At 49.7% G+C, this 26852-nt stretch overlaps 2 protein-coding genes across 5 annotated transcripts in view; one reads left to right on the top strand and one right to left on the bottom strand.

The window, feature by feature from the left end:
• MCM3AP (minichromosome maintenance complex component 3 associated protein) overlaps window positions 1–6666 on the bottom strand; it is a gene marked incomplete at both ends in the record, with an annotated part of 61285 nt that extends 54619 nt beyond the window's left edge. The window contains 4 exons of the mRNA XM_080695421.1: window positions 1358–1502; window positions 1758–1836; window positions 5001–5224; window positions 5445–6666. Of these exons, the coding sequence (XP_080551547.1) occupies window positions 1358–1502; window positions 1758–1836; window positions 5001–5224; window positions 5445–6666 (1670 nt within the window). The remainder of the gene's footprint in view (window positions 1–1357; window positions 1503–1757; window positions 1837–5000; window positions 5225–5444) is intronic.
• A 1945-nt stretch (window positions 6667–8611) lies between these two features.
• On the top strand, window positions 8612–18264 carry YBEY (ybeY metalloendoribonuclease; the record flags this gene model as incomplete). Of its 4 annotated transcripts, none has more annotated exons than XM_080696832.1 (4): window positions 8612–8686; window positions 14127–14255; window positions 16042–16110; window positions 18145–18264. In XM_080696832.1, 4 exons carry the CDS (start codon window positions 8612–8614, stop codon window positions 18229–18231), a joined length of 360 nt encoding a protein of 119 aa, XP_080552958.1. In that variant the 3' UTR covers window positions 18232–18264. The 4 variants fall into 4 exon arrangements, with proteins under 4 accessions (XP_080552958.1, XP_080552956.1, XP_080552959.1 ...); XM_080696830.1 differs by having other exon boundaries at window positions 8612–8821; XM_080696833.1 differs by lacking the exon at window positions 14127–14255.
• Between the last annotated feature and the right edge of the window lie 8588 nt (window positions 18265–26852).

Raw genomic sequence — 26852 nt, 5'->3', positions numbered from 1 at the left:
GGGGTGTTCTACCTCTGAGCTATACCTCCAGCCCTTTTTATTTTGAAACAGGGTCTAAGTTGCTGAAGCTGGCCTCAAATCTGCAATCCTCCTGTCTCGGCCTCACAAATGCTGGGATTACAGGCTTGCACCACCATGCCTGGCTCAGCTTCCCCATTTTTCAACATTTTCTGAACTTGAATGTCAAAAAATGGTGTAAGACTGGTTGAGTAAGAGAAGTAACAGCAAAAACACACCAGCAACTAAACTGGTAATCATAAAGTGGAAAGTGAGACACGTAATTCCAGCTCCTCGAGTTGCTGAGGCAGGAGGTCACAAGTTTGAGTCTAGTCTCAGCAACTTAGAATGACCCTCTCTCAAAATTTAAGAAAACAAAAAAGGGCTGATGATGTAGCTTAGCAGTAAAGTGATTGCCTAACATGCACAAGACCCTGGGTTCAATCCACAATCACACAAAAGTAAATGAAAAAATAAAATGGAAAGTGAGAAAACAGTGCACTAGCCAAAGGACACGATGACATTGAGATGGAACTGTCCAGACAGGCCTGGCTATGGAGGGCAGTCTGGGAGCCAGTCAGGTGTCTTAAGACCTGGCGCAGGTCCAGGGAGGGACCTCAGGCAGGGAAGCAGGGTGCTGGAGAGGACACCGAGCTGGCACCAACTGCTACCCAGAGAGCATTCGCATTATTGTGATAAGCTAGGCCCGCAATAAGTCAAGCAGGAAACTGCCAGAGCGATCACTAGGAAGGCATGGTCTTATAGCCAGTTAGATGTTTTAAGGGGAAAATTACTGCATGAGCATTAACCTGTCAGGTAAAACTGCAAGGGACTTCATAGGACAAGTGAGGCAGTGAGGCAGGCTAGATGCACCCCGCGTCACACAAGGCACATGGTGACTGCCACGGGGTGCCACACTCTAGGCGCCCATGGCAGGGACCTTTGTGCCATTCTAAAAGAGCAGCCTCCTGAACTGGGAACTAATCCTCAGATCCCTATAGCTGCAGCTGAAAGGACCAGGCCAATTAACTATAGGAGGTATGATGAGATTTTCTCACAGAAAATGTCCACATGGAAGAAAAGGCCAGCCCAAACAGGGCCTCCTCAACTTGTGGGCAATGGGCAAACAGGAAGAGCCGGAATCAGCCTTGCACCTGGCAAGTGCCAGACAACCCACCCTCCATAGCTCCAGCCGGGACCCCAGCGCCACAATGATGCTGGTTCCCAGGGGTAACCTGCACTCCAGTCCCAGCACTGGCTGGCAACTAGCTCGTTTCCTCAGCAGCTACTCAGGTGGCCCTGTTCGGCCCGACTTCCTGCCTGTCCTTTCTGAATGCATCCAGCAGGAGCTCAGTCCCACCTTTTACTCAGGAGACCACCAGCTGCAGCCCTGGCTGCGGGTTTGCCAAGAGGGGAGTGCTGGAATGGTGCATCCTCTGTACCCTGGCTGGCTTCACCATCACCCGGCTTCTTCTCCTTCAGGGAGAAGGGTTTCTTATTGGGACCTGAGGACAGAGGAGTCAGAACAGAGTTTATTCTATCACAGGTCTCCTAATACTGGACTTTTCAGTTTCTTTTTGAGAAAGCAGTATTCTTATAATTGTCACAGGAAATTATAAAAGAGACAAGGAAGCACTTATGAGACCTACCTGTGAACCAACTCAGAGCCAGCCTCCCCCTCACCCAGGAAAGGGACTCACACTCAACACTGCAGCCCTGCACTGAGCATTAGACTGTGAAAAGAATCATTGAAAACTCACTTGTTTTCTTCTTGTGCCAGAAGATAGCCACATCTTTATGCAAACTTTTCCCCTTCTTCTTAGCCAGGGCTGCAGATGCCTAAAAGTAGTTCACATCCACCAAGTTTAAGGACATTGCGAGACAAAGAACACCAAACAGAAGACCCCAGCACGGCACATGCAGTTCATTCAGAAGTAAGAAGCCAACTGTGTGACAGTGATGCCCCACCAGGTTTCTCCCTGCGTTCCCACCTCTAGCCACGGCAACACAGCCCTCAGCTCCCTGACCTGTTTGCTGCACAAGCATGAATCTGTTCTCTCCTTTTAGAAACTAAAGTTCTATCAAATTTGTTATAACAGAACCTATGAATTTGGCCTCTGGTGAGATGATTCCACATACAGAAACAGAAAGACTGAGCTGGGTGTGGTGGCACAGACCTATAACACAAGTCCTTGGGAGGCTGAGACAGGCAACTCAGCAAGTAGTGAAACTCTCATCAACCTAGTGAGACCTGGTTTTAAAATAAAAGCTGGGTGTGGTGGGCATGCTTGTAATCCCAGCATTTGGAAGGCTGAGACCGGAGGATAGTGGTTTGAAGACAGCCTCAGCTACTCAGTGAGACACTGTTTCAAAAAATAAAGAAAATAGGGCAGGGGCTGTAGCTCAGAGGTCAAATGCCCCTGGGTTCCATCCCCAGACTCGTAATAATAATAATAATAATAATAATAATAATAATAGTAATAAAAAAAATAGGGCTGGGGGTATACCTTGGAGGTAGAATGCCCCTGCGTCCAATTCCCAGTACCACCACCAAAAAAACAAGAAAGAAGAAAGAAAAGAAAAAACCCAGAAAGATGGCCAGGTCACTAAAGCACAAAAGGAAGACGCAGGTAATGAACATGAGATACTATTTATCACCAAACACACAGAACCACCTGCATGTTGTGTACAGTAAGATACCTGTAAATGGCTACAGAAATATACACCACGCATGAGGTTGCTGCTGGTGACAGAAGTGACAGAGACAGAGCTTCATCTGTGTCAAGGGGCTGTTCACAGTGGAAGCATATGCACACGTTAGTTACATTAGTTAGGTAAATACTGACGTTTCAAGCCAGGTGTTGGCATACGCCTGACATCCTACTACTTGGTTGGCTGAGACAGGGAGATCACAAGACCAAGACCAGCCTGGGCAACTCAGCAAGACTCTGTCTCAAAAAAATAAAAAATAAAAAATAGCTGGGCGTGATTAAGCACACTTGTAATCCCAGCATCTGGGAGGCTGAGACAGGAGGGTCACAGTTCAGTCAGCCTCAGCTACTATGTAGTGAGGGCCCTTGCAACTAGGTGAGACCCTGTTTCCAAATAAAGAATTAAAAATAGGGCTGGGGAAGTAGCTCGGAGGTAGAATGCCCCTGGGTTCCATCCCCAGTACCAAATAAATAAATACACATATACAAAATTTAAATAAAAAGGACTAGAGCTATAAATAAATAGTGGAATGCCCCTGGGTTCAATTCTCAGTGCCCCATCCCACCATACACACACATTAATGTACATATATGGCTCAGAATAAGCATGTTACATGAGCAAAACATAATTTTTTTTGGTTTTTTTGGTGGTACTGGGGATGAAACCCAGAGGCTTTCTACCTCCGGGCTATACTCCCAGACCTATTTTCTATCTTATTTGGAAACAGGGTCTCACTAAGTTGCTGAGAGCCTCATGAAGTAGCTGAGGCTGGCTTCGAACCTGTGTGATCCTCCTGTCTCAGACACCCAAGTGCAGGGTTTACAAGTGTGCGCCAACACACCCGGCAAAACATAATTTTTATTTATTTTTTTGAAGCTGGAGATTGAACCTAGGGCCTCATTCATTCATTCATTCATTCACTGGTGCTGGGGATTGAACCCAGGGAAATTCTACCTTCATATAGGGCTATATCCCCAGCCTATTTTTTTTTTGTCCAATTTTGAAACAGGTTGGTCAGAGTCTCACTACTTGCTGAGGCTGTCCTCAAACCTGCAATCCTCCTGTCTAAGGCTCCCAAGTACTGGGATTACAGGCATGTGCCACCACACCCGGCTGCAAAACATAATTTTCAAAAAAAAATGAGGATTACCCAGCAATTGCACTCACAACAACATTGCCACAAAAATGAAAGGAGCCGAGCCAGGTGTGGTGGCGCATGCTTGTATCCCAGCATTCGGGAAGCTGAGACAGGAGGATCATGGTTCATGGACAGCCTCAGATACTTGGTGAGGTCCTTTGCAACTCAGTGAGACCTGTTTCAAAATAAAGAATAAAAGACAGGGCTGGGGGTGTAGCTCAGAGGTAGAATGCCCCTGGGTTCCATCCTCAGTACCATCAAAAAAAAGTGGATTAGGAGTTACCAAGGATTGGAAGGAGCCCATGGGAAGTTACTGCTTAATGGTTACTCAGTTTCTGTTGAAAATGAAGAAAAAGTTCTGGAAATATTGTATGCTTGTACATCATTGCAAATATAATTAATGCCACCAGGTTCTTTTTTAATTAATATGGAGAAATAAGTAACAGAAGTCCTAAATCTGTGAGTATATTGGGCACAAAAATTACTCAGGAATCTAAACAAAGAACATAGAGTATACAGAAGTTTATGCACAAGCTGGGCATGGTGGCGCCCATGTAATCCCAGTATGTTTCAAAATAAAAAATGAAAAGGGGCCAGGCGTGGTAGCGCACGCTTGTAATCCCAGCGCTTGGGAGGCTGAGACAGGAGGATCGCACAGGTTCAAAGCCAGCCTCAGCTACTTCATGAGGCTCTCAGCAACTTAGTGAGACCCTTTTTCCAAATAAAGTATAAAATAGGTCTGGGAGTATAGCCTGGAGGTAGAAAAGCCCCTGGTTTCCACCCCCAGTACCACAAAAATAAATAATAAATTAATAAATAAATAAAAAGTGTTGAAGTGTAGAATCAGAGGCAGAACTGCCCTCAGTTAAATCCCTAGTAAGGGGCAGAAAAATCTTTAGTTTGAACAAGTCTCACTCCAGTCCTTTGGAGGATTAGACATCATGCTGACCACTCAGAGCTCTCCTGGAGTGCTGCCCCTCGGCCTCTCAAGCCTGGTGAGGACTGAGCCCTCAGCCTCTCAAGTCAAGAATGAGGTGTGGGTGCCTTCCCTACACCCTAGCAGCAAAGAGCTGATGGCTGTATCACCTGTAAACTCCTTAAAAGTGACCAAGGTCAAATCTGGAGTAACAAGTGGCAGGTCAGCAGTACTTACATGATCAAAGAAATGTACCACTGCAAGCTTTTTGGTGCGCCTGGTAAAGATGCGCTGCACTTTAGCAATTTTGCCAAAGTGGTTCTCCAGGACAGCCCTGTCATTGAGATAGTCAGGAATGTTCTTGCACTGGATTGCTGTGACTTCGGCCGGAGACAAGCCCCCAAGGCTATCTGTGCTCTCATTTCTTTTACTCTGTCGCGCAGGAGTTCCCCTTAGAGAATCTACAGGTTCAGAGAATACACAAACCCATCAGATGTCACTTTCAAACATGAGGCACCAAAGCAAAGGAAATATTCGTGGATACAAAGCCTGTTCCAAGGTCCTCTGTCAAGATGCCTAATATTTACAGAGACATCATAAAAAAATCAAGAAAACACTTAGGAAACTTACTGAGTACCTGCCAGCAAGATTTACTGTGTGCTGCACATTTTTAGAACTGACCTTCCTTTTTTTCTCTGCCTTCAGTGTCCTCGTCTTTATTCACACCTGGAAGCCGAGAAGATGCCAGAAGAGACTGACTCCCTCCTGTGGTAGCCATATGGTCACTTTCCCCAGACTCCATGAAGCCACTCTCTTTTTTAGATTCCTTGTTGCACAGACGACCTGCTTCTTTATTGCTTTTGAAGACATCTTGTATCGTGCGACCAAACAAAGTGCCTCCCCGGGGCCGATTCAGGCGAACAGGCCGCTTATCTGGAGGGTGGTCACCTCTGGACAGCGGATCTGAGTCTTCTGCTGCCTCGTGCGCGTGTCTCCTTGGGGAGCGGTCTTGGTCCTCCTTCCTCTTCAGTCCCTTCATGAGGCTGGGAAGTGGCTCCCCCTGGGAAGCAGCTTCTTCACACCCTTGTCGGACACCTGGTTTGCTAACTGGGAAGGGCTCCCCCAAAGACCCAGAAGATGCTATGGGGAAGCTGCTGAAGCTACTAGTAGAACTTCCAAACACTGACTTAGGTCCTCTCTTCTCTTCCTCTACATTTTGGTTTGACAAACCAGGGGTAAAGACAGATGATGAATTATTACTATTAACTGGCTTGGAAAAGATAAAATTTGAATTGTTAGCTGAGCTACTTGTCACCTGAGAAAAAGAAAAAGGGGTCAAACCTCCAGGTCCACTACTAATTGGGTGGGAAAATGTGAAAAACCCAGAAGTAATCTGACTCTGGGTTTTCTCTGGCTCTGACTCAGCCCCTACTATTGGTCTGAACACTGCATTTTCCAGAGGTTTAAAGCTGAATTCTGTTTTCCCAAAACCAGAGCCTGCTGTTTCTCCAGCTTCTGACCCAAAAGTTGAAGTACTTGGGAAAACAACACTAGTGGGTGACTTAAAACTATATCCTGGATTTCCAGGTGCAGACGAACTTGAAGGCCCAGAGACAGCTACAAATGGAGGAGTGTGTTCAAATCCAGAAAAGAGCCCGGTACTTGAGGTTTGGGTGGGTCCAAATGTTGGCGTTGAAGAGGAACGACTTACTCCAGAAGGTGCTGCAAAGCTGGGTGCCTGTGAAAATCCTGGGTTCTTCCCAGATAATGCATTGTTTTGCCCAAAAAGAGAAGGCTGACCAAATCGAAATGGTGATTTGGCTTGAAACATTCCTACAGAGCTATTAGAAGATGCAGCAAAAGCACTAGGCTGCTGACCGCTGAAAGGATTGGCCGGGTTCATCTTTAATTTAATTAGTGGGAGGCAATAAATACTAAATGTAAACAATTAGTCCTCTTAAAGAATCTACTGCACTCATGAGCTTCCTTTCATCTTCAGGATGAGCTGAAAGACAAAAGTTTGGATCATCACAGCACGTCTTTTAAGAGTCTTAAATCATAAATCATATTCTAAGAATAATCATTTAAAAGGCTGGCTGGGTATGGTGGCTCACATCCCTGATCCCAGTACTTAGAAGACTAAGATGGGACGATCACAGGTTCCAGGCCAGCAGTGTGCAGGTAACTTGGCAAGAACCTGTTTCAAAATGAAAAATAAAACAGAGCTGGAAGTGTAGTTCAGTGGTAGAACTGAACTACACTTGATTCAATTCCCAGTTCAATTCCCCTGGATTCAATTCCCAGTTCAACCAAAAAAATAAAAAAATAAAAAGGAGGGCACGACAAAGGACTAAGAACCTTATTTCTGAGTGACCACAGGTTCTTTTAGAGGGGGTTACAAATAAAGTGCTTTGCTACAAAGGCTAAAAGCCTGATCCTTTAAGGTTAAAATAAAAATACAAATCATTTTAGTGAGTTGATAAGTTAGCAAAAATACTACTCTGTAAAAGGAATGAATAGCCTTCCATTTTTTGGGGGGGGGGCAGGACTGAGGATTGAACATAATGGCATTCTATCTCTGAGCTACACCTCGAGCCCTATTTTTTATTTATCTTTTTATTTTTTGAAACAGGGTCTCGTTAAAGTTGCAGATGGCCTGAGTAGCTGAGGCTGGTCACGAACCTGCGATCCTCCTGTCTCAGTCTCCCAAGTACTGGGATTACAATCTTGTGCCACCATGCCCGGCCACCTTTCAACTTAAAGAGGGGAACTCTGCCAGATTCTTCCCACCTCCAGGGTTAGCGAATTACAATGTAACGCTGCTAAAGTATTACTGTTTCAGTGTTTACTCCCATCTAATTTTTCTCGGAGTAACCGAGCAGAAATACTCTTACCAGGCCTAGAAATATATTACTGGGCCAGGCGCGATGGTGCACACCTATAATCCCAGTACTTGGGGGTCGAGGCAGAGGGGCGCAGATTCGAAAAACAGCCTCGGGAAAGTAGTGAGACTCATCAACCTGGGGAGACTGTTTCAAAGTAGGGCTGGGGTGTCGCTGAGGCAGAATGCCCCTGCGTTCAATCCTCGGTACCCCTCCCCCAGAAAATATATGGTTTTCTCCTACGCTGGCGACGCCCAAGAGCTGCCGGAACACCTACGCGCGGAGCGACGTCCCGGGCGCAGCCTGCCCCCCACAACGTTGGCAACGCCGCGGCAGCGCGCGGGGGGCCGCTCTCACGCCCGCCGCCGGCCTCGGCGTCCGCCGCCCCGCCGCCCCGCCGCCCTCCGCCTGGTCTCGGCCGCGGCCCCTGCGGCCCTGCCGCCCTCCGCCCGGTCTCGGCCACCGCCCCGCCGCCCTGCCGCCCCGCCTGGGTCTCGGCCGCCGCCGTACTTGGCCGCCGCCGCCAACGCATCCGCACCCCGCGGAGCCCGACTCCCGCGCCTCCGTGCGCAGGCGCGCGCCGCGGACCCGAAAGCGGCGGACTACTTCCGGTCCGTCGGTCCGTTGGTCCGTCGGCCCGCCCGCGCGCGTCCGGCCGGCCCCGGCGTCCGGGTTCCGCTCTGTGGCGGCGGCCTTCCGCCCGCGCCCGGCCCGGCCCGCCACCCCCGGCTTCTGCGGCTCGGCCCGGCACGCGCGGCGGCCCCTGCTCACACGCCCGCGCCCCTGCCGCCTTGGCTCCGTGGCGTCCCACGGTAAACGGAAGCTCCCCGCGGTCGCCCGGAAACTCCACCAAATAGTGACGTGACTGCGTAAGCCCGTGTGTTTCTGGTTCTCATGCTTCTCCTTCTCAGCTTCAACCGCAGGTTCCCTCCAGACATTTGTAAAGGGCCTGGTGTTGCTCCTGAAATGAGCTTGGTGATAAGAAATCTGCAGCGAGTGATCCCCGTGAGGAGAGGGCCACTCCGCAGGAAGATGGAGATTGTAAGGAACATTCTAGGAGTGCAGAAATTTGATCTAGGGATCATCTGTGTTGACAACAAGAATATTCAGCACATTAATAGGATCTACAGGAAGAAAAACACCCCAACCGATGTACTTTCTTTTCCATTTCATGAGGTAAAAGATATGTTGCTTTCTTGTCTTGGCTTCCTTCCAGAAAACATGTTCTGTGTTAACTATTCCACAGTCATGCCTCTGTTAGGGGAGAAGGGCAGATGCCAAGAAGGGTCTGGAGAAGTTCCCAGTGCGGGAGGGGGCGTGATCATAATTCAGGGAAGGGTCCTTAGCATACATGACAGGAAAGAATATCAGAAGGCGCAAGTCAGAGACATAGATTTATTTAAGAAAGAAAAAAAATAGCCAGGCGTGGTGGCGCACGCCTGTAATCCCCACGTTTGGGAGGCTGAGTCAGGAGGAGCGCGCACAGGTTCGAAGCCAGCCTCAGCTACTTAGGTTCTCAGCAACTTAGTGAGACCCTGTTTCCAAATAAAATATAACATAAGTCCGGGAGTGTAGCCTCGAGGTTGAAAGCCCCTGGGTTCCATCCCCAGTAACACACACACACACACACACACACACACACACACACACACACACAGAGAGCAAGCAAAAATATACATTCAAGGGAGAATGTAAGTTATCCCCAGAGAGAGATGTGTTTTGGGGGGCTCATGGCTCTTCTTTGAAAGGAAACTTGGTGAAGGGTGAGTGTGGGAAGCTAAGTGAGCATGGCATTGGTCTGATGAGCACAAGCCAGTTTATGGTGGTCTAGTCACTTACCCCATCCTGATCATGGTCTACATCATCCGACCAATAAGTAAGCAGTGAAGTCTCCTAAATTATAAATTTCTAAAGATACCTGTCTTGTTAACAGTGCACAGAGTAATTATAGCCTTTTTGTTGTTGCTAACGTTAAGATTTACAGCTAAGCCAGGCATGGTGGCACATGCTTGTAATCTCAGCATTTGGGAGGCTGAGACAGGAGGATCGTGTTTCACAGCCAGCCTCAGCTACTTAGTGAGGCCCTTTGCTACTCAGTGAGACTCTGTTTCAAATTAAAGAATAAAAAATAGAGCCAGGATTGTAGCTCAGAGGTAGAATGCCCTGAGTTCCATCCCCAGTGGGACAAAAAAAAAAAGATTTGCAGCTGAGAGCCTAGTGTGGTGGCACAACCTTGTAATCCCAGCATTTGGGTGGCTGAGACAGGAGCAGCCTCAGCTACTTAGTGAGGCCCTTTGCAACTCAGTGAGACCTATTTCAAAATAAAGAATTAAAAAAAAATAGGGCTGGGGGTGTAACTTGTAGGTAGAATGCCCCTGAGTTCCATCCCCAGTACCAAAAAAAAAAAAAAATTTACAGCCACCATGACCATGGTGGCATATGCCTGTAATCCCAATATGTATGAGACCAACCGAGACAGGAGGATCACAGGTTCAAGGTCAGCCTCAGCAACTTACTTGGATTCTCAGAAACCTAGTGAGACCCGGTTCCCAAAAAAAAAAAAAAAAAAAAAATGGCAAATGTGGTGGCAATACTCTTGTAATCCCAGTACTTGGGAGGATGAGACATGAGGCTCATAGGTTCGCAGCCAGCCTCAGCAATTTAGGAGACCTTGTTTCAAAATAAAGTATAAAAAAATAGGGCTGGAGGTGTGTAACTTGTAGGTAGAATGCCCCTGAATTCCATCCCCAGTACTGAAAAAAAAAAAAAAAATAGAGCCAGGCATGATGGGGCATGCCAATGATCCCAGTACATGGGAGGCTGAAACAGGAGGATCACAGGTTCAAGAACAGCCTCAGCAATGTAGTGAGACTCTCAACAACCTAGCAAGACTCTGTTTAAAAAAAAAAAAAAAAAAAATTTTTTTTAAAGCTAGGAGCTGGGCATGGTGGCACATGTTTGTAATCCCAGCATTCATGAGGCTGAGACAGGAGTATTGCAGTTCACGGACAGCCTCATCTACTTAGGCCATTTTGCAACCCAGTGAGACCCTGTTTCAAAATAAAGAAAAATAAATAAGTCTGGGGTGTAGCTTGGAGGTAGAATGCCACTGGGTTCCATCTCCAGTGCTGCAAAAAATAAAGTAAAATAAAATGAAAATAAAGAAGAGCTGGGAGTGTACTTCAGAGGTAGAATGCCCCTTCACAGGTAGAATGTGCCTGGGTTCTATTCCCAGTACCATATACCCACAAAAAATAGGACTAGCGGTATAGCTCAAAGGTAGAATGCCCCTTTGTTCAATCCTGGTACCACAATGAAAAAAAAAAAAAAAAAAAAAAAGATTTACAGATTTCCCAGGAATTAAGGAGGGATAACTAGTTTGGGGAGTAAAGGGATAAGGAACTTTAGAACCAGGTTTGTGTGGGTGAACCCAGGGGTATTCTACTTCTGAGCTTCACTCCCAGCCCTATTGTTTTATTCTTTTCATTTTTAATATTTATGTATTTATTTTATTTATTTATTTATTTATTTATTTATTTATTTATTGCAGTACTGGGGATGGAGCCCAAAGGGCCTAAGTAGCTGACGCTGTCCTCAAACCATGATCCTCCTGTCTCAGCCTCCAAAATGCTGGGATTACAGGTATGCACCACCACACCCTGCTAGTCTTTTTATTTTTGAAACAGGGTCTCACCAAGTTGCAAAGGGCCTCACTAAGTAGCTGAGGCTATCCACAAACCACAATCCTCCAGGCTCAGCCACCCAAATTCTGGGATTACAAGCATATGCCACCACGCCCAGTTTCTTTTTATTTTTAAAACAGGGTCTTACTATGTTACAAAGGGCCTCACAGGTTGCAGAGGCTGGCCCAAAACCTGTGATCCTCCTGCCTCAGCCTTCCAAGGAATAGGATTACTAGCATGCACAACCATGCCCAACTCAGACTCAGGCTTTTTTTTTTTTTTTTTTTTTGGTGATGGTACTGGGGTTCCTGGAAACCCTTCTACCTCTGGGCTACACTCCCAGATCTATTTTATACTTTTTTTAAAAATTTGGAAACAGGGTCTCTTAAGCCAGTGCAGCTGGCTTCCAACCTGCATGATCCTCCTGTCTCCACCTCCCAAGCACAGGGATTACAAGCGTGCGCCACCACGCCTGGCCAGACTCAGGCTTTTAAAGTTACATTTTACTTCTCTTTCCTATCTATCTCCTTTCTGCATATTTCTCTTATATTTTTCTATCCTACCTGAGTTCTTAATTCTGTTTTAAAATTTTAAAGAAATATACAAAATCCTCTGCATATTAGTAAGAACTTGTTTCAAAATAAAAGAATAAAATTGGGCTTGGATGTAGCTCAGAGGTAGAATGCCCCTAGGTTCCAACCCCAGTATTACAAAAAGAAATATATTTTTTCTTTAGATATAGATATAGATACACACACACACACACACACACACACACACACACACACACACACACAGAAAAAAAAATGGAGAGGACAGCATGACCGATCTCCGTTAAGTGACACCCAAGCCCAGAGGCCACAGTTTCACCACAGTGGTGCTAAACAGAAAAAAGGTGACTAGACTCTACCCTCTTCTTCTCAGTACTATCAGTAAAGAAGTGAAGAGCTTCTCTGATTTTTAGTGTGACTCTAATAAATGTGTTTAGATAAAAGATGGGAGGCTGGGACAGGAGGATCACAGGTTCACAGCCAGCCTCAGCTACTTTGTGAAGTCCTCAGGAATTTATTGAGACCCTCTTCCAATTACTGGAATAGGTCATGTGCCTCCACACCTGGCTAAAGAGAAAATATTTTCAATAAATATGATGTTAGCCGGATGTGGTTGCACATGCCACACTTGTAATCCCCACGCTTGGGAGGCTGAGACAGGAGGATCATACAAGTTTGAAGCCAGCCTCAGTACTTAGTGAAGTTCTCAGCAACTTAGTGAGACCCTGTTTCTAAATAAATTATAAAATAGGCTGGGGGTATAGCCCAGAGGTAGAAACGTCCCTGGGTTCCACCCGCAGTGCCACACAAAAAAATGATGTGATAGCTTTAGGTAACCACATTATGTAAATACAAGGCTTTGCTCATTGTTAGTAGCAACATACATTCAAGGAACCCTTTTGAAAAGCTATCTGGTGGCATCAGTACTTGAAGAACCTTTGTGTAAAGTCTAAGTTGCTGAGGCTGGCCTCAAAACTGTGATCCTCTGACTCAGCCTTCCAAATACAGAGATTACAAGTATGTGCCACCACACCCAGATTTCAGAGTCTTTTAAACATACATGTATGCTATAATCCATTAGTATCACACCTGAGAAAATTCAAAGAAGGAAGAAAATACCATACTAACTGTATGTTCTCTTACACTGGGCATGGTGGTGCATACCTGTAGTCCCAGTATTAGGCTGAGACAGGAGGATCTCAGGGTGTTAGCCAGCCTAATCAATTTAATGAGGCCTTCCACAACTTAGACCCTGTTTCAAAATGGAAAATAAGCCGGGCATGGTGGTGCACACTTGTAATCCCAGCATTCAGGAGGTGAAAACTGGAGGATCGTGGTTCATGGACAGTCTCAGCTACTTAGTGAGGCCCTTTGCAACTCAGTGAGACTATGTTTCAAAAAATAATCCCCGCACTTGGGAGGCTGAGACAGGAGGATCACGCAGGTTTGAAGCCAGCCTCAGCTACTTAGTGAGGCTCTCAGCAACTTAGTGAGACCCTGTTTCCAAATAGTATAAAATAAGTCTGGGAGTCTAGTCCAGAGGTAGAAAGCCCCTGAGTTCCATCCCAGTACCACCAAAACAATAAAAATTAAGAAAGACTAGAAAATAGGGCTGGGGGTGTAGCTTGGAGGTAGAATGCCCTGGGTTCCATCCCCAGTACCACAAAAAAATAATAATAATAATAATAAATAAATAAGCCAGACACTTGACTTTAATCCCAGTACTTAGGAGGCTGAGACAAGAGGATCACAGGCTCAAAGACAGTCTCAGCAAGTAGGGAGCCTCTCATCAACCTAGCAAGACCCTGTTTCAAAATAAAGAAAATAAAATAGGGCTGGGATGTAGCTCAGAGGTGGAGTGCCTCTGGGTTCCATCCCCATACTGTTCTCCTTAACAGGAAAAAATGGAAGCTCCCTCAGTGCAGCCGTAGGTGACTGGGTTGTTGTGAACGGAGCTGCTCTGAGGGCTGGTCCTCGGCGTCTCCACGAGAGGCTGAGAGACTTAGGACAAGTGGAGAGAACAGGACGGAACGTGCTGGTGTGCTCTGCTCTGCTGTCCACGCGGGGCCTGCAGGGCCCACTGAGAAGGGTGGGAGGAAGGCAGCGCGCTCACTGGGCCAGGCGGGAGCCGCTGAGGTCCGCCTGTGCTGGCGGAGTCGTGTGCTCAGCCCAGGATTCGTGAGCTGGGGCCTCAGGGCCAGTTGCTGTTCACGGGTGGTGTATTCCAACTTGTTTCCTTGCTTTTAGAATCTGAAAGCAGGCGAATTTCCCCAGCCTAATTTTCCAGACGACTATAATTTGGGAGACATTTTCCTGGGAGTGGAGTATATCTTCCAGCAGTGCAAAGAAAATGAAGACTACTATGACACCCTGACTGTAAGTGGGGAGGCTGAAATCACCCAGCCTGGCTGTGAACGCGGCCCAAGAGGCCCAGGAAGCCTCGACCTCTATTCACACTCTGTCCACGGGCACATAGGGTGCCATGGGAAAATTCAGAAGCAGAGGAGAGCGGTGCCCAGGCCTGTGAACCAGCAGGAGATCCCAGGACCCTTTTCAGCCTCACCTCTCCAGATCAGCCATCCTTATTTTACTAACTCAGACCTGCTGGTTCTTACTAAGCTGCCCAGAGCTTTCTGAGAATCAGTGTCACTGAGTCGCGCCCACCTTGCCATGGGTTTAGCTGAGATCCCTGTCCTTGGGGCATCCTTGGGCTCAGGGCCTTGAAGCGGAGCTTCCCAGAGGACCTGTGTGAGGGTGACTGCCCTGGTGCGCTCCAGCAGGGTGGAACTCCATGCACTGTCTGAGGAAGCCCCAGGCCTTCTTTCTGAAGGTGGCAGGAGTGGACCCTTGGAGGGTTAAGCCCGGGATCTCTGTGGCACGCAGCTGTGCCCCAGGAGTGGGCCTGGGCCTCTGCGTCCACCACACATATGCCTCGACCTCCTGAAGATTTGGCTCCCTGGCACCCCTCCCCAGTCCAGAGCCCTCCCTGGGGGAGCCCTGGTTCCCCAGAGGACCAGCCCGTTATGCCTAGACCCTCATCCTCACATGCGCAGGCCAGGCAGCTCTGACCGAGGCGGAGTGCCTGCTGCACCGTTCCTCTACCCTCCCTGCTGCCCTCCGTATTGCTGCAACTGCTTCTGCCCTCCACCCACCTTTGGAGGCCATGGCCTCACGCTGGACAGCCCCAAACTGCCCCCAGCCCCACCTCACGTGCCTCAGGCAGGTCACACGTCTGCTCTGCTCCTGACCCCCCTCTGGGCCCTGTCCAATGCCCCTCTCCATGGCTGTGCCCCACCTGTCTGCAGGTTGAGGCAGGCCAGTGGTCTCCACTCTGCCTCCAGCCCCATCCTGCCTACTTCTGCACAGAGAGCTGTAAAGTTGGGGTCTGCCTCAGCCCATTTCATTCTCATTTCCCCAGCCAGGGGCCACCTGGGGTGTGGGCTGTGCCCTCAGCTCCTTCCCTCTGAGCCCAGGGTGCTGCCCATCCTGCACACCACCCCCCCTCACTCTTACCTAGCTCCACTCCTGCTTCACTGTTTAGGTATCTTTGAGACACTGTGTTGCCCAGGCTGGTCTTGAGCTCATTCATAGACCGAAGTAACCTCCTGCCTCAGGCTGAGGAGCAAGCCGCTGGGACCTCAGGCAGCCGGGCTGCTAACTCTGACCCTCCTGCCCACGCGCCCCTGTCACTCCTCTGCCTCCACAGTCCTGTACCAGCCCCACCGCCCACACTGACAGCTCAAACTGGTTGGGGGTTCTCTTTGTATCTTATCTATTATTTGTGGGGAGGGTGCTGGAGAATCAACCCAAGAGCATTTACCTCCAAGCTGTAGCCTTAGCCCTTTTTGTCTTTTATTCTGAAACAAAGTCTCACTAGGCTGTGGAGACTGGCTTCAAACCTATGGCCCTCCTGTCTCAGCCTCCCAAGTACTGGGATTACAGGCATGAGCCACCCAAATAAAAAAGGGCTAGAGATGTAGCTCAGCTCACTGGGTTCAGTCTCCAAAACAAAAATAAATAAATAAACAAATAAATAAGGCAACTTGGCTGGATACCTCCATCCCTGCCCAGAGCCGCAGTGTCCCACAGCAGGGCAGGCCCTGACTCTGGGGTGGCTTCCCATTGGCTCATCCCCTGAGCCGCTCTTTAATTGTCCCAACAGGTGACGGCCACCCACGGACTCTGTCACCTGCTGGGCTTCACACACAGATCTGAGGCAGAGTGGCAGAAGGTAGGAGCAGGTGGGGCAGTGGAGGCTTGCCTGGGCCTCACACCAAGCTGCCCTTTCTAAGGCTCACAAACATTTGCTTTAACTGTTGCACCCCCAAATACCTTTAGCAGTATTTTAGTTCCCTACTGAAAGGCAGGTGTGTGCAGACCTACTCTTCACAGGGTGCTCGGTGGAGCCAGGGTTAAGGGAAGGGGAGGGGGAAAAGTGAGGTTCGTTAACAGAAGTACTACCATTGAGCATATGTACATCTGGGAGAATACCAAAGTCAGTCTCGGTGCTCTGTTTTGGGAGATGGAGAGGTGAGGGGCCTACCAAGTACTGTGTGCGTGTATGTCGCTGTCAACATGACTTACATTATGAGACTATACTGTACCAATTAAAGATATTAAGAATAAGTACATTCTTTTCACAAAAGAAACTTGTTAACTATTGCAGGCGGAGATTTGGTACAGATGAAGCCCGTGTGTGGCAGGAGCGAGCAGCCCCCTCGGGCGCGGCGGGTCTTGCACTGTACAGCTCTGTGCTGGCCCGTGTCTGGGGAAGCTCAGGCTGCACTCACGAGCAAGTGGCCCCAGATCGTCTGTCTCTCTCTGAAAGTCTTCACTTTTTTTTTTTTAAACACGGTACTGAGGATGGAACCCAGGGACATTCCGCCTCTGAGCTACACCCCCAGCCCTGTTGTTTTATTCTTTATTTTGAAACAGGGTCTCACTAAGTACCTAAGTACCTGAGGCTGGCCGCAAACCTTCAGTCCTCCTGTCTTAGCCTCCCACGGACTGGGATTGCAACCGTGTGCCAGCAGGTCTGGCTACTCCCATCCCTTTTTATTAGTAATAGGTTTTGTTTTGTTTTGTTTTGTGGCACTGGGGATGGAACCCAGAGGCATTCTGCCTCCAAGCTACAACCTCAGACTGATTTTTTATTCTTTATTTTGAAACAGGGTCTTACTAAGTTGCAAAGGGCGTAAGTACCTGAGGCTGGCCATGAACCTGCAATCCTCCTGTGTCAGCCTCCCAAGTACTGGGATTATAAGCTTGCACCATGCCCAACTTTTTTTTTTTTTTTTTTTTGGTGGTACTGGTGTTCCTGGAAACCCTTCTACCTCTGGGCTACACTCCCAGACCTATATTTTTATTTGGAAACAGGGTCTTCTAAGCTAGCAAGCCTGGCTTTGAACCTGCGCAATCCTCCTGTCTCCACTTCCCAAGTGTGGGGATTACAAGCGTGTACCACCATGCCTGGCTATTATTATTATTATTTTAAACAATATCTTGCTAGGTTGTTGAGAGCCTCTCTCTTTCAGTGAGGCTGTCCTTAGACCTCCTGTCTCAGCCTCCCAAATACTGGGATTATAGGTGAGCTGGTTCCTTTTTAATTAAAATGAAGAGCTAGGGGTGTAGCATGGAGGTAGAATGCTGGGTTCTAGAAGCACGGGGCGTGGTGGTGCACGCTTGTAATCCCAACCTCAGCTATTTAGGCCCTCTGTAACTTAGTGAGACCCTGTTTCAAAATAAAGAATAAAACATAGGGCGGGGGTGTACATCAGAGGTTGAATGCCCCTGGGTTCCATCCCCAGACTGGCAAAAATAAATAAATAAAATAAAGAATAAAAAATAGGGCTGGGGGTATAGCTTGGAGGTAGAGTGCCCCTGGGTTCCATCCCCAGTACTACTAAAAAAAGCCTCCTGCTGGCTCTACCTGTCCCAGCCTTTCTCCCCAGACCCTCCTGTAGCCCCTCCACTCCCAGGACCCCTTCTGCCTTCAGCCCTTGTCAGTCTTTCCCCTGCTCCCCTCCCCGGCCTTCACCCCAAAGCTGTCTTCCAGCTTTAAGAGCACCCCCCCCAAGCAGTTCTTCAGGCCTGCTGCTGGCTGTTGTGGGGCCGAGGTGCGCAGAATCCTTAGGCCTATGTAGGATTCGGGGGACAGTCCCACTAGACCTTTTCCCCGCCACAGGCTGCAGGGAGGTGACCCAGGGAGTCGGGACGGTGTGAGGGTCCCAAGAGGCCTGCCAGAGAGTGTGTGCCTGTCTTCCAGATGTACTGCCAAGAGAAGCAGGTGCTGGAGGAGCTGGGCCGCCGCACCGGAGCCAGGCTCCAGCCTCTGAGCCGGGGCCTCTTCTGACGCCATGAACACTGCAGGATGCAGGTGGGGTGGAGGGTGCACAGAAGGTGGAGGCTCAGAGGACCCCAGACTGGAGCTCCATTGGTCCAGTCCTGGGGCTGCAGAGGAACCAGCCTTTTCTGAGGCTGAATTCCACACGTGGAGATCAGCTTGGTTTAGAACATGGCAGACCATTGTCATTATTATAAGCACAATGGTTCTAAGTTCTTAAAATGAGAGAGAGACCTCAGAAACTTGTGCAGTTCCCGGGGCTTCTTCCAATCTTCTGTAGAACTAAAGAGTCTGAGTGAAGAGACTGGCTCTCCCAGCAGCCTGCCCAGGAGATACTAGCAGCCCAGAGCACCCGTCCTCCCTCCTCCTAGGGTGTGGGGAGCACTGTCAGTCATCGCTGTGAGCTCACCTCGGTCCGGCTCGGCAGGAACACCACTGCCCACCCAAGGGGAATTGTTTGCACGCAGACAAGTTTCCAAGGACCAGATGGGACCTATGACCAGGGACCCTGAGCGACACGCAAGGACCCTGACGGTCTCCTTGTTTACCCTTTCCTTGCCTGATTCATCTGTGAAGACCTTGGTGTGATTCCCTGCCTCACCCCGTGATTGCTTTGCTATTTCCTGCGATTAATGATATCTTATGTTTTGGTTCTAATCCTCAATAAAAGCAAGATGCTGGTGGAAGGATGGCAGGAGTGGAGACATCTCTCTCTCTCCTCCCTGGCCTCCCCAGCGGCCATGTGGACTCCGTTGTCGTTCATGTGAGGGACTACTTTTTTTTTTTTTGGTGGAGCCCAGGGGCTTTTCTACCACTGGGCTACACTCCCAGACCTATCTTATACTTTATTTGGAAACAGGGTCTCACTAAGTAGCTGAGGCTGGCTTCGCACCTGTGCGATCCTCCTGTCTCAGCCTCCCAAGCGTGGGGATTACAGGCGTGCGCCACCATGCCCAGCTATGAGAGACTACTTCTCATCAGTCGACATCAACACCATCTGCTACTCTAGGGGATTGCTCCTGCTGCCGCACAGGCTGGAGAGGGCTGGGCTTTCACCCCAATCTTCAGAGTTCTATGACCTGAGTTTGCGTCCCTGAAGAGGGGCGTGATCGGGCCAAGGGTGCTCCAGCCAGCTGCAGCAGGCTTGACCTGCATGGATGTCCAAGACAGAGGGCCTCGTGCCCTCCTCTCCCCCACGTGTAGAACAGCAGGAAAGCCTGCCACCTGGGAGCAGATGGGGAGGCGGGCAGACGGGGAGGTGGGCTCCCCAGGTCTGAGTGGCTTCCCACCACCACTCCTGCTGAGCGCCTCCCGGTACCCTCTGTGCCCCTTGCACAGAGAATGTCACTTGGTTAGTATTTCCTATCCCTTTGAAAAGTGAAATAAGGTCAGAGTCAGTGTATGTGTGTGTGTGCATGCGCGTGTGCACACGCACACACGCGTGCACTACTAGGAATTGAGCCCAGAGGCATTCTACTTCTGAGCTATAGCCCCAGCCCAGTTGGGCAGTTGGGGTGGGAGTTGTAGGGATCAACCCCAGAGGCATTCTACCTCCAAGCTACACCCCGAACTATTTTATTTTTCTCTTGAAAGTCTCGCTAGGTTGATGAGAGTATCACTATTGCTGAGGCTGGCCTCAAACCTGTGATCCCCTTGCCTTAGCCTCCTGAGGGCTGGGATTATAAGCGTGCTACCATGCATGGCTACAGCCTGCCTTTTTGGTTTTTTTGGGGTTTTTTTTGTTTGTTTGTTTTTTGGGTTTTTTTGGTGGTACTTGGGGTGGAACTCAGGGGCTTTCTACCTCTGGGCTATACTCCCAGACCTTTTTTTATATTTTATTTGGAAACAGGGTCTCACTAAGTTGCTGAGAGCCTCACTAAGTAGCTGAGGCTGGCTTCGAACCTGTGTGATCCTCCTGTCTCAGCCTCCTAAACGCTGGGATTACAAGCGTGCACCACCACGCCTGGCTACAGCCTGCCTTTTTGAGCACCCACATCCAGGGCAGATCAGGAAGGTGTTGGGCCCCTGGCCCCTCCTGGTCCCTGGCAATGCTGCCGCCTGCCATGGTGGACCATACAGGAGCTCACGTGGAAACAAGCAGCCTCTCGGAAACCTCACTGGGTCATTCATTCATTCTAGGGATTAAACCCAGAGGCACTCTGACTCAGAGCTCTACTTTCAGTCCTTGTGTGTGTGGCACTGGGGTGGAACCCAGGGGCTTTCTACTCCAGGCTACACTCCCAGACCTGTTTTATATTTTATTTGGAAACAGGGTCTCACTAAGATGCTGAAAGCCTAAGTAGCTGAGGCTGGCTTTGAACCTACATGTTCCTCCTATCTCAATCTCCCAAGTACTAGGATTATAAGTGTGCACCACCACACCAAACTACCCTCAGTCCTTATTATTTTTTATTTTGAAACTGTCTCACCAAGTTATGGGGTGCTGGCCTCTAGCCTACAATCCTCCTGTCTCAGCCTCGAAAAGTACTAGGATTACAGGCATGTGCCACCATGCCTGGCTCAGAGACCCTTTTTAACCCTGGGGATACTAGAGTCTGGTCATTCGTGTGTCCCACTAAGCAATCCAGAAGCATAGGCGTGCCTTTCCCCTGTAGTCCTTAGTCTGGACTGCTCCCGGCTCTCTGAACACCAAACAGGCCGGCCCTGTTCCTCTGGTCGCTGTGGGCTGTGCGTGACCTGCTTGTGGTTAAGGTTTAATGTTCTCAGTTTAATGTCGAACACAGCACAGATCAGCCCTCAGCTGGTCACTGATGGCTGCTCAGATCCCGGGCACAGGCTTGGTGTGGAATTGCTGGGAGGGATTCTGGGGCGTGGAGGCCCAGGTTCCCGAGCATGCCCAGTGCCCCTGAATGCTTTCCCACTTGTCCCCCAGCAGCCTTGCCCTGACCCTAGGGCCTGGACCCCAGTCTGGGTTGTTCCAACCTCTCTGACCGGACAGTATCCCTCATGTGCACTGCAGCCATTCTGATACACTGTCATAGTAAATTGATCAGCTGGTCACCTGTGTCCCTTTATTATCTGGTACTGGGAACTGAACCAGGGGATTCCTACCTCTGAGCTATACCTCTAGCCTTTATTTATTTATTTATTTATTTATTTATTTATTTTCTTGAGGCAGGGTCTAAGCTGCAGAGGGCCTTGCTAAGTTGCTGAGTTTGGCTGCAAACCTGTGATCCTCCTATTTCAGCCACCCAAGTACTGGGGTTATAGGCATGTGCCACCATGCCTGGCTCTTTTTCTCTTAGTGTTTTTATATTTTCTTGAAAACCTCCTGTGTCTTTTTACATCTGTGCATGTGCTACTGGGGATTGAACCCAAGGGCATTCTAGCTCTGAGCTGCACAGCCCTTTCTATCTTTTCTTTTGTGTGTATGGTACTTGGGTTGAGTCCAGGGACGTTCCACCTCCAGGCTACACCTCCAGCCCCTCTTACTTTGTGCTCTGGAGCAGGGTCTCACTAGGTTGCTGAGTCTTGCTGAGTTGCTGAGGCGGTCCTTGAACCTGCGATCCTCCTGTCTCAGCCTCCCAAGTACTGGGATTATAGCTATTTTTTATTTTGAAACAGGGTCTGGTTAAATTGTCACAAGCAGTCCTCTAACCTACAATCCTGCTTCAGCCTCCCGGGGACTAGATTACAGATGTGTGGCACCACCACACCTGGTTTAAAACACCTGTGTCTTGAGATACAAGCAGCTGCCTTCTGACATAAATCTGGGGAATGCAGCCTGCTGGGCGGCAGCCGTGTCTGAGCGGTGTGGAGGCACCTCCCAACTCCCCGTTCCAGGTCTCCCATCTTCCACGGAGTCTCTGGCCTTTCATCTGTACATATTCCAGATTCTCCCCTGCCAGTGTCATGAAGGACCTGGGATTCAGAAGAGAGAGACGCGGCATCCATCCGTGGATCAGTGGGTGGCGGAGGCCTGGCCGTGCACAGGCCTCTCGCTTGCTCCCCGCAGGTTGTCCTTTGGGCCTCTGACTGACCTAGTGGCGTCTGATGCATAGGGTGGAAGTGTGCATAACATGTCCCAGTAAGAAGAGCCCCTGCCCCTTACCAGGGCAAGGGCTGTGGCCACAGAAGCCCCCAACCCCAACCAGCAGGCTCCAGACGCCAAGGTGGCCTCAAGCCCACTGCCAGGGCCTGTCGGGCTCCTGCCTCCCAGGCAGACTGGACTTGAGTCCACACCTCTGCCCTCCCACACACGAGCCCAGGACAGGCCAGATGCTGGTGCCCACAGAGCCAGGGGCTCCTGGGCCCTGTGAGGTTTCCTTTATTCCTCTTAACCCAGTAAGGCCAGGCCACCCAGAGATAACCACGCCTCCAGATTTCTTCCCTCTGTCAAAGCATGTTGAAAAAAAAAAGCCAGTTTGAAAAATAAAATGTGATACCAGACACGGTGACTTACACCTGTAATCCCAGCTACTCAGAAGGCTGAGGCAGGACGATCCCAAGTTTAAGGCCAGCCTGGGCAACTTGGCAGGACCCTGTCTCAAAATAATTATTAAAAGGGTTGGGGATGCCGGGCGTGGTGGCGCACGCTTGTAATCCCCGCGCTTGGGAGGCGGAGACGGGAGGATCGCGCAGGTTCGAAGCCAGCCGCGCTGGCGTAAGAGACCCTGTTTCAAAAATATAAAATAGGTCTGGGAGTGTAGCCCGGAGGAAGAAGGGCTTCCAGGAACCCCAGTACCACCAAAAAAAAAAAAAAAAGGGTTGGGGGGCCAGGCGTGGTGGCGCACACTTGTAATCCCAGCATTTGGGAGGCTTAGACCGGAGGATCACGGTTCGCAGACAGCCTCAGGTACTTAGTGAGGTCCTCTGCAACTCAATGAGACCCTGTTTCAAAATAAAGAATAAAACATGGAGCAGGGGGTGTAGCTTGGAGGTAGAATGCCCCTAGGTTCCATCCCCAGACCCGCACACAAAAATTTTGGGGGAGAGCCGGGCATGGTGTTGCACGCTTGTAATCTCAGCACTTGGGAGGCTGAGATAGGAGGATCACAGTTTACAGACAGCCTCAGCTACTTAGTGAGGCCCTTTGCAACTCAGTGAGACCCTGTTTCAAAATAAAAAACAAAAAATAGGGCTTGGGGTATAGCTCAGAGGTAGAATGCCCCTGGTTCCATCCCCAGTTAAAAAAAATTAAGGCTGGGGGAGGGGCTTAGAGGGAGCATGCTTTCCTAGCATGCACAAGATCCTGGGTTCAATCTCCAGCATCACAAAAAAATGAAAAGTCAATGTGAGTATAGAAAATCAGTCCAGACTTTTAATTTGTGCTTTAAACAAAAGCAGAGTCTCTGGAACCCCATTCAAAGGTGCACTGGAAGATGGTCCTGAGAGATGGGTACGTCCCCACCTGCAGCTCGTTGCGGGGTCGCTCCAGCCTGTCCATCCACGTGAGTATCAGGTCCCTCTCTCCATCTGGGAAGCTCTCCTAACAGGGGGAGGCAGAAAGGGCACCTGTCGGCTCTGCCGGCCCGCGCTTATCTTGCCTCTGCCCCTGAGGCCTGGGAAGAACTATGTGAATAAAAACTACCCTGAAAGGGGGTGAGTAGAAACGTATGAATAGTTTTAACATTGTGTGTGTGTGTGTATGTGTGTGTGTGTTTGTGTATATGTGTGTGCGTGCGTGCACGCACATGTACTGGGGATGGAACCCAGGAGCATTCTACCTCTGAGCTACACTCCAGCCCTAGTTTTTATTCTTTATTTTGAAACAAGTTCTCACTAAGTTGTGGAGGGCCTCACTAAGTACCTGAGGCTGGCTTCAAACTTGCAATCCTCCTGTCTCACTGTCTCAGCCTTACTTTTAACATTTAAGAATATAACAAGCCGGGCGTGGTGGTGCACACTTGTAATCCCAACATTTGGGAGGCTGAGACAGGAGGATCGCGATTCGCAGACAGCCTCAGCTACTTAGTGAGGCCCTCTGCAACTCAGTGAGACTCTGTCTCAAAAATAAAGAATAAAAAATAGGGCTGGGGGTGTAGCTCTGAGGTCGAATGTCCCTGGGTTCCATCCCCAACCCCCCCCACACACACACACAAAAAGAATATAACATTAACCTGGGCCAGCCTCAGTATCTAGCAAGGTCCTCAGCAACTTAGTGAGACCCTGCTTCAAAAATAAGGAATAAGCGGGGTGTTGGTGGCACACGATTGTAATCCCAGTACTTGGGAGGCTGAAACAAAGATTGCAGGTTCAAAGACAGCCTCAGCAAGTAGTGGGACTCTCCTTAACCTAGTGAGATCCTGGTTTTAAATAAAAATAAAATAGGCCTGGGAGTGTAGCTTGGAGGTAGGATGCCCCTGGGCTCAATCCCCAATGCCACACACACGAAAAAGGAATGAAATAGGGCTGGAGGTGTAGCTCAAAGGTAGAACGTCCTGGGTTCAATCCCCAGTACCATAAAAACAAACAAACAACAGCAAGGGAACAAAATTCCACCCCAAAATGAGACAAAAATCAAAGAGTAAAGGCAGCACGTTCACGAGGTGAGAAGCGTTGCCAGGACCCAGAGGGACAGCCTGAAGAGAGACAGCAGCATCCTCAGCTCTCGAGGGCATTCGACTTCCAGGAAACAGCTGGGCAAACCAGCATGAGATCCATTTGTACTCACCACACGCCTTCCCTTCCTCCGCTGGTGTGTATACGCATATATGTTTGTGGGTGGTGTTCCTAGGGAGTGAGCTCAGGGCATCCTACCTCCAAGCTATCTATACCCCTGCCTTATTTTTTCTTCTCTTCCTCCTTCTCCTTCCTCCTCTTCCTCCTCCTCCTCCTCCTCCTCCTCCTCCTCCTCCTCCTCCTTCTTCATTATTATTATTATGCTAAAGTTGGCTGTAACCCTGGGATCCTCCTATCTCTGCCTCCCAAGTACTGGAATTACAGGTGTGCACCACCAAGCCCACTTATTTTTTAATTTTGAAATAGGATCTAGCTAAGTTGCTGAGGGTGGCCTTGAAAATATGTGTATGTTTTAACTCAGAAGGAACCACATCGTATATACTCTGCTGCTTGCTTCTTCCCTTTAATGTGAGATGGTTCTCACCTGTGGCAAACAGCTCTCCCTGAACCTTACGTAAAGCTTGTGTGCAGGGATGCTTGGGGGAACCTGGGCTTCTCGCATATGCATGCTAGAGAGGCGCTCTACCACTGATCTACACCCAACACCAATTTGACTTTTTATGTCGAACTCCAAGTGATGTTTAAGATTTTATGTAGCTACTATTCTTTTCTACTATGGATGCTGAGTGGCGTTTTTCTGAAATTCCTTTGGGATGAAAGCTGTGTGTTTCACCTGGCTTCCCTGATGGCCCTGGAGGGCGATCAGAATGGAAGACCTGTGGCTTACCGCGCTGGGCAAGGAGCTCACACATCTGGAGCCTGCGAGGGCAGGATGCTGTCAGACGCCATCCTAGAGCAAAGACAAGGGTGCTGTGTGGCCATTGCCCCGGCCTGGCTCTCAGATCCCAGCTGCAGGGCGGCACACATGAGGACGCCCTTGCCCGGGACTGCTCCTAGGGCCAGTCCTGCTAGGTTGGACAGAAGCCCAAGTCACAGTTCTCTCCCCAGGTGGGGTCTACATGGCCTGGCAGCCTAGGACCAAGAGCTGCCACCCCTGGCACATGGCAGGATCCTTCTGGCCTCCTTCTCAAGTTCCTGTCAGCTGACAGGCCTGACCGTGAGGTCCACTGGCTTCTCAGCAGGAGGTGACCCAGGCCTATTGCACCTCCATCCCACCTACCCGGGACCCTGGCCCTCCCCTCCAGACTTACGTGCCCAGAGTGGGCATGGCAGCTGGGCCGGCCACAGGGTGCATGGTGGGCAGGAAACTGAGGGCCGGCGGAAGGGCTGTGGCTGTGACCACCGGAGGCCACATGGAGTACCCGACTGGGCTGCCAGGCATGAGGCCAGCCTGCAGCTGGGCAGGGGGTGCATAGTGGTGGTGGTGGTGCACGGGGGCTGGCTTCTGCCTCTCAGATCGCGGGAGTGCTGCGCATGCCCACCGTGGGTCCTGGCACGGAGCACACGCCCAGTCAGCACGGTGGCCTCCTCGCCAGACACCCTCACCTCCTTCCCTGCAGCTCGCACCTGCAGAAGTCCCTAGGGTGCCACGGCCCCTCTGGGTTGGCTGCAAGGGCGCCTACCTGCAGGGTGGGTGCCAGTGTGGGCGGCAGGGCCCTGAGCAGCATGTTCTGCATGATGATCTGGTGCATTTGCGCATTCTGCATCAGCATCATCTCCACCATGTCTGAAAGGACAGACACACTCCCATCACTCAGGACCTGCCAGCGGGCGTGGTGACCCACACTTGTACCAGTACTTGTGAGGCTGAGACAGGAGGATCACAGGTTTGAGAACAGCCTCAGCAACCTAGCAAGATCCTGTTTCAAAATAAAAAATAGACCCGGGCGTGGTGGCGCACGCTTGTAATCTCCGCACTTGGAAGGTGGAGACAGGAGGACCGCGCAGGTTCGAAGCCAGCCTCGCTGGCTTAAGAGACCCTGTTTCCAAATAAAATATAAAAAATAGGTCTGGGAGTATAGCCTGGAGGTAGAAGGGCTTTCAGGAACCCCAGTACCACCAAAAATAAATAAATAAATAAGATAGAA

This window comes from Muscardinus avellanarius (genome assembly GCF_963383645.1).
Source record: "Muscardinus avellanarius genome assembly, chromosome: 5".
In the NCBI taxonomy this organism is placed as follows: Eukaryota; Metazoa; Chordata; class Mammalia; order Rodentia; family Gliridae; genus Muscardinus; species Muscardinus avellanarius.
The sequence above is the reverse complement of the archived record's forward strand: the minus strand, read 5'-3'. Positions and strand labels throughout refer to the sequence as shown.